General features: G+C 38.3%; 1 protein-coding gene and 1 non-coding gene across 2 annotated transcripts; both read right to left on the bottom strand.

Annotated features, from left to right (window-relative positions):
• Nucleotides 1-514: 514 nt before the first annotated feature.
• LOC102611983 (luminal-binding protein 5-like) lies at nucleotides 515-3,677 on the bottom strand. Its single transcript, XM_052431974.1, has 7 exons — nucleotides 3,544-3,677; nucleotides 3,150-3,417; nucleotides 2,779-2,990; nucleotides 1,957-2,670; nucleotides 1,726-1,880; nucleotides 1,547-1,629; nucleotides 515-1,467 (listed from the first exon to the last, which is right to left on the bottom strand). Exons 1-7 carry the CDS (start codon nucleotides 3,590-3,592, stop codon nucleotides 963-965), a joined length of 1,986 nt encoding a protein of 661 aa, XP_052287934.1. The 5' UTR covers nucleotides 3,593-3,677; the 3' UTR covers nucleotides 515-962.
• Nucleotides 3,678-4,463: 786 nt separating this feature from the next.
• LOC127899455 (5S ribosomal RNA) lies at nucleotides 4,464-4,582 on the bottom strand. Its single transcript, XR_008051333.1, has one exon. It is a non-coding gene; the product is annotated as a 5S ribosomal RNA (ribosomal RNA).
• Nucleotides 4,583-6,000: the final 1,418 nt, after the last annotated feature.

The raw sequence follows: 6,000 nt of genomic DNA, 5'->3' as shown, positions 1-6,000 counted from the left end.
ATAATTAGTTGACAGAAATCTTGTAATAGGTTTATGGTGATGACGTTTTCAAGGATTGGTTTCTAGCTTGATGAGTAATCTTAAAAGTAAAATTATCTTTCCTCTTTTTTAAATTTATTTATTTATTTTAATCGGAAGTCATTCTTTGGCTAAGCATACCACTATATCATTGCAGCGGTATTGAGCCGTACCACAGAGAGAAAGGGACCCATTGAAAATTATATTGTTTACTTCGTCTCATAGCCCACAGAGAGATGCAACAAAATTTACATGTGCGCGCCGTTGAAAATTAAACAAAACCATCAATGATTCATCCTTTATAAACCCCGAACCCCTCCCCAAGTCAGCCATCAAGATCTTGATATCTCGAAACATCTTACATTCCAAATATCTTCTTCAAAAATTTAATTAGCAACAACAATGTCTGCACTTGTGGATATATGGACAAGTGAGTTGGCCAAGCTGCGTGAAAAGGGCCTAACCATTTGGGGAACAAGCAGCAGTAGCAGAAGCAGCAGCAGCAGCAGCCAGGCCGTTGAAGCTAAAGAACACAGCAATAACTTTCCTAACGCTGGGGAAGTCTCTGCTTTTATACGAGAAATGAGGTCTCGTTCGCTTGTGTTGCCTTACTCTGAAGCTTCAGTTTCCATGCTTATTGACTTCTTCAGCGCTTGAAGATTAAACATTAGTTACTGTAATTTATTAGCTACTCTCTATCTACTTCTGCTTTTGCTTATTTAATTTGCTTCTGTTTCTTGTTTCTTTGTAAAGGCATCAGAATTCCTAATGATATTCAGTTCAGTGTTGTTATTTGATTGTAATTATAAGCAACCAATACTCTCAAAATTGATTTAAAAAATCAAATGTCATTTAAGAAAAATTGATGGTAACTATCAGATTAACGTTTATGGTGTCTTTGGGAAATTAGTTGACAACATAAGAAAATTGAATTCTCAAGCTTTTTACAAATCATCATCTGGTTGTTCATCTTCTGAGTAATCAGCAGCTGATGAATTTCCCCCACTCTTCTCATAAACCTCTTTGATCACGGGATTGCATACAGCTTCCACCTCCTTCAGCTTCTCATCAAAATCATCCTTCCCGGCATTCTGATTGTCATCCAACCATTCAAGAGCTTCCTTCAATGTGCTCTCAATCTTCTCCCTATCATCAGAATCGATCTTGTCAGCGAGCTTATTATTATCATTGTCGTTGATGGTGCTCTTCGTGCTGTAGATGTAACTTTCCAACTTGTTCCTGGAATCAATCCTCTCCCTCGCATTCTTATCATCCTCCGCGTATTCCTCAGCCTCCTTCACCATCCTCTGAATATCTTCCTCGCTGAAACGCCCCTTGTCATTGGTTATGGTGATGGATTGTTTGTTCTTCGCTGCCTTGTCTTCAGCTGTCACATGTAGGATACCATTGGCATCAACATCAAATGTGACCTGAATTTGAGGAACTCCCCTGTAACAACATTCAGAACAGCTTAAGTATCCAGAACAATCTTCAACATATCAAATACATATGTTCAAATGTAATTTACCTTGGAGCAGGTGGAATGCCAGATAGATCGAATCGTCCAAGCTCGTGACAATCCTTTGTCAAGCTCCTTTCACCTTCGTAAACCTGAATTTTAATTTTTATGTTAGTCCAAAAGTAGAAAGAATGAATGTGCAGCATCAGTTTAGCCACGTATGTAATCATGCGCATCACTTGTTATACCTTAATAGTCACTGTGCTTTGCTGGTCTTGGTAAGTGGAAAAAACCTGAGATTTCTTAGTGGGGATACCAGTGTTCCGGGGAATTAGCGTGGTCATAACACCACCCACAGTTTCAATACCAAGACTCAGGGAGGTCGCATCTAGCAAAAGCAGGTCTGTAACAAACAAAAAGCTTTTTATACTTTGCTAACAAAAAGAGAGTGATTGTAATAACAAAAAGCTTTTTATTACCTTTACCCCCTTCGCCGCTAAGAATCCCACCTTGAACTGTTGCGCCATATGCAACAGCTTCATCTGGATTGACTCCCTTGTTAGGCTCCTTCCCATCAAACAAGTCCTTCAACAATTGCTGAATCTTGGGGATACGAGTACTTCCTCCGACTAGTACAATCTCATCAATGTCAGTTTTCTTCAATCGAGCATCTTCCAATGCCTTCTTTACAGGCCCCATTGTCTTCTTAAACAAGTCCACGTTCAACTCTTCAAATCTTGCTCTTGTCAATGGCTCCGAGAAATCAACACCGTCAAAGAGTGACTCCATCTCCACTCTGACTTGGTGCTGGCTGCTCAGAGCTCTCTTGGCCCTCTCACATTCCCTTCGAAGCTTCCCAAGAGCCTTGTTATCATTGCTTATATCTCTGCTGTACTTTTTCTTAATCAACTTAATGAAATAGTCCATGACTCTGTGATCGAAGTCCTCTCCTCCCAAGTGAGTGTCTCCGCGAGTGGCACGAACCTCAAACACACCATCGTCAATATTCAAGATACTAACGTCAAATGTACCACCACCGAGATCATAGACCAAAATGTTCTTCTCTCCCTCTTTCTTGTCTAGACCATAGGCAATAGCCGCGGCTGTGGGCTCATTGATTATCCGAGCCACATTCAGCCCGGCTATGACCCCTGCATCCTTCGTTGCCTGCCTTTGCGCGTCATTGAAATAAGCTAAAATCAACAACCAAAAAAAACACACATTAGACTATAAAAGATATGCAAAGGGAACAGAACAAGAATGTTAGATCATCTATACAGAAATTCACTATGTATACGTACCTGGAACGGTAACGACAGCGTCTTTGATTTTCTTCCCCAAGAATGCCTCAGCTGTCTCCTTCATCTTTTGAAGCACCATAGCACTGATCTCCTCAGGGCTAAAGACCTTGGTCTCTCCTTTCACTTTCACTTGAATATAAGGCTTGCCATCTTTGTTCACAACCTTATAAGGCAAGAATTTTATATCTCTTTGCACCTCAGGATCATCAAACCTACAGCATCAAAAGCAAACAAGCGAGTTTAAAAGCGCTTTTCTAGAAAAGTACTTAAAAAAGCTTTAACTCTATTACAACACGATCACAAAATCACTTCCAAACACACACCAAACATATAAACTACCATAAACAAAAACAGATAGAATCACTGCTTACTTTCTTCGGATGAGCCGCTTAACATCAAAGATTGTACGCTCTGGGTTGAGGGCCGCTTGATTTTTTGCGGCTTCTCCGATCAGACGTTCAGTATCAGTGAATGCAACCCATGATGGGGTGATTCTGTTGCCTTGGTCGTTCGCTATAATCTCTACGTGATCGTTTCTGTATACACCCACACAAGAATACGTAGTCCCCAGATCAATGCCAATCACCGGCCCTAGCTTCGTTGTAGTATCATCCGCTGCAGCTAAACCCAACGAGAATTCTAAAAGGAAAAAGCGGGAAAAAAAAAAGGTTTAGCAAAATTCAGCCAAAAGAAAACAGAGCATAAACAAAACGAAATAGGGTGATAAAGGTTTCTTTAGCAAAAGAGAAAGAAGAAAGCACTTACGTAAAGCAAAGAGGAGCAAGATAGCTAATGCTTTGTTCTTCATCTTCATTGTTTTGCCTTTGTGCTTGCTTTCTCTCTGTGTTTGTTTTTCGTTGCTTTCGCGAAGCGTTTCCTCTGCTTTCTCTGTTTTCAAGTGGAGCGAAAAGAGCTTGAAGGGGCGGGCTATTTATAGTGTTTGTATCCTTGTTCTTTGCTATAGTGTTCCAGCCAATGATGATGAAACACGTTGCTTCTACTGATGCAGGCATGCAGCTTTCAAAAAGGAACAGGACTCCTGAACAAAATTAAATTCTAATCATACAATGTAATGCACAATTTCAAAAATTCTTCAAAATCTTGCAAGAATTCAAAATCAGAATAGAATTTTAATCAGAGACGTAGATTAGCCAATGGTGAGTCGCCACGTTGGAGGGATTTTCGCGCGAGATCGCCAAAGTTCGTTAAACGTTAAAAGGGAGGATTAATTTTAGGGTTTTTTTGGTATTTGGGAAAAAGATTGGGGGCCTTTTCGGATTAGCAACATTTGTATCATGCAATTACGTATCAAGCTTTAGAATGTTATGGAGTTAGATATATTCAAATCTTTTTAGGAATATGATATAATACATACAGTTTCGAGAAGATTCCTACTTCATACTATTATTTTAAGAAAAAAAAATCCAAAATTGACAAGAGTTTTTTTTTTTTTTTTTTGTCTGAACTACGAGATAGTTCTGAGTGGATCCCAATTGTGGGAGGTATCTTTAAGTCCGTATCACAATTCAGACTAATTGTTGCTCGCACCGGGTCAGCCTGTAAAGAATAAAGTGTTGGCCAAAGTGATGACTTTATACGATAGTGAAACTTGAACCCCTGACTTCTCTTAAAGAGTGAGAGTGCTGAATCATTCACATCAACCAACTTTGGTTTAGATAAAAGGAGGAGTGCAACACGAGAATTTCTCAAAAGGTCACCCATCTTAATACTGCTCTCGTCCAAGCACGTTTAACTACAGAGTTCTGATAGGATCTAGTGTATTAGTGTTGGTATGGTCGCACCCAAACAATAGTTTTTTTGATGAATCGATTTATGCACGGGGCTCCCATTGTAATGAAACTAGGGATGGCAATTTGCGGGCTTGGGCCGGGCTTTTTAAAGCCTAGGCCCAAGCCCGCATGATTCAAATGAAGCCTAGGCCCTTCAAAAGCCCGTCCAACTGAACTCGGGCCAGGCCTAGACGAGCCTGGGCCAGGCTCGGGCCGGGCTTGGGCTTTTTAAATTAATTATAAAATATTTTTTAAATTAAGAAAAATATTTAAATTAAAGATAATAATCTATATATAAATAGAATAATGGTCAAATACATGAAATATTAATAATACAACCTAATAAAATAACAAATACTAATATAAAAAATTAAACTAATTTAATATTTTGAATTTTTTCTTTTTTATTTAAATTAAATTTATTTTTTATTCATAAATTTAAAAAGCCTGGGCCAAGTCCGGACTTTTTTGCTAAGCCCTTGTCCAGGCCTAACATATGTGGGCTTTGTAATATTTGAGCCCATATCTAGGCCCACTCGTACGGGCCGGGCTTTAGACCCGCGGGCTTGGCCGGGCCTGGGCCAAGGCCAGCCCGGGCTTTTTTGCCACCCCTAAATGAAACTGATGCAGGCGGATAAAGCTGATGTAGGCACGTGGCTCTCATTGTAAAATATTGGAAAATTAGTATTGTAGTGACAATAATAAAAACCTTTAGTTGTTTATATCACTAATGATTAATACAAATCCATTATGCCATATTGTGAATCATACTCGAAAGGCACGCAGAAGCTTTTGCAATCAAGCAACTGACCTGTCGCACAAAGAAGACCCCATACTTTGATGCACTCGAACTCCTTTATGTTCCTCTCTCTCTGTATATTTAGAGAAACAAAGTTCGAAAATGGCGCCAAAATCTGTTAAGTCAGTTGGTGACGTGGGCAGCAGATACATTAATGCTTATTTTATTTTATAGACATAACCTATAAATATTCCATCTTTATAACATAACATATAAACAATCCATCTTTATAAATAATAAGTCCCAATATTAATGCTTATTTTTACGTTAGTGCCCTCAAACAAGAAAACATTTGTCGACGTGCACACGTGGGGAAAATTCATGATCATAGGCTTGTGAGGGGAAAAAAAATGGTGTGGTTTAAGAGTTAAAACCATATCACGGGATAAATCACTCTAATTATTATGTATTTGATCAAAATAATTTTTTGTAGACTCTTTTATTATAGAATCAAATATTATATTAATGAGTCTAATTTTATTACATTTTATATAGTAATATATTATGGACAAATATAATATTAAATTATGTTATTTTCGTTCATAACGAGATAAATAATTTTAAAACTAATACATAAGATGTCCCTACATTGAGTCAAAGTAATTTTAAGTAACTCTAACTATTAAGAACTAA

Source organism: Citrus sinensis, chromosome 8 (genome assembly GCF_022201045.2).
Source record: "Citrus sinensis cultivar Valencia sweet orange chromosome 8, DVS_A1.0, whole genome shotgun sequence".
NCBI classification, from domain to species: Eukaryota; Viridiplantae; Streptophyta; class Magnoliopsida; order Sapindales; family Rutaceae; genus Citrus; species Citrus sinensis.
Note: the sequence above shows the minus strand (reverse complement) of the source record. Positions and strands in the feature narration are given on the sequence as shown.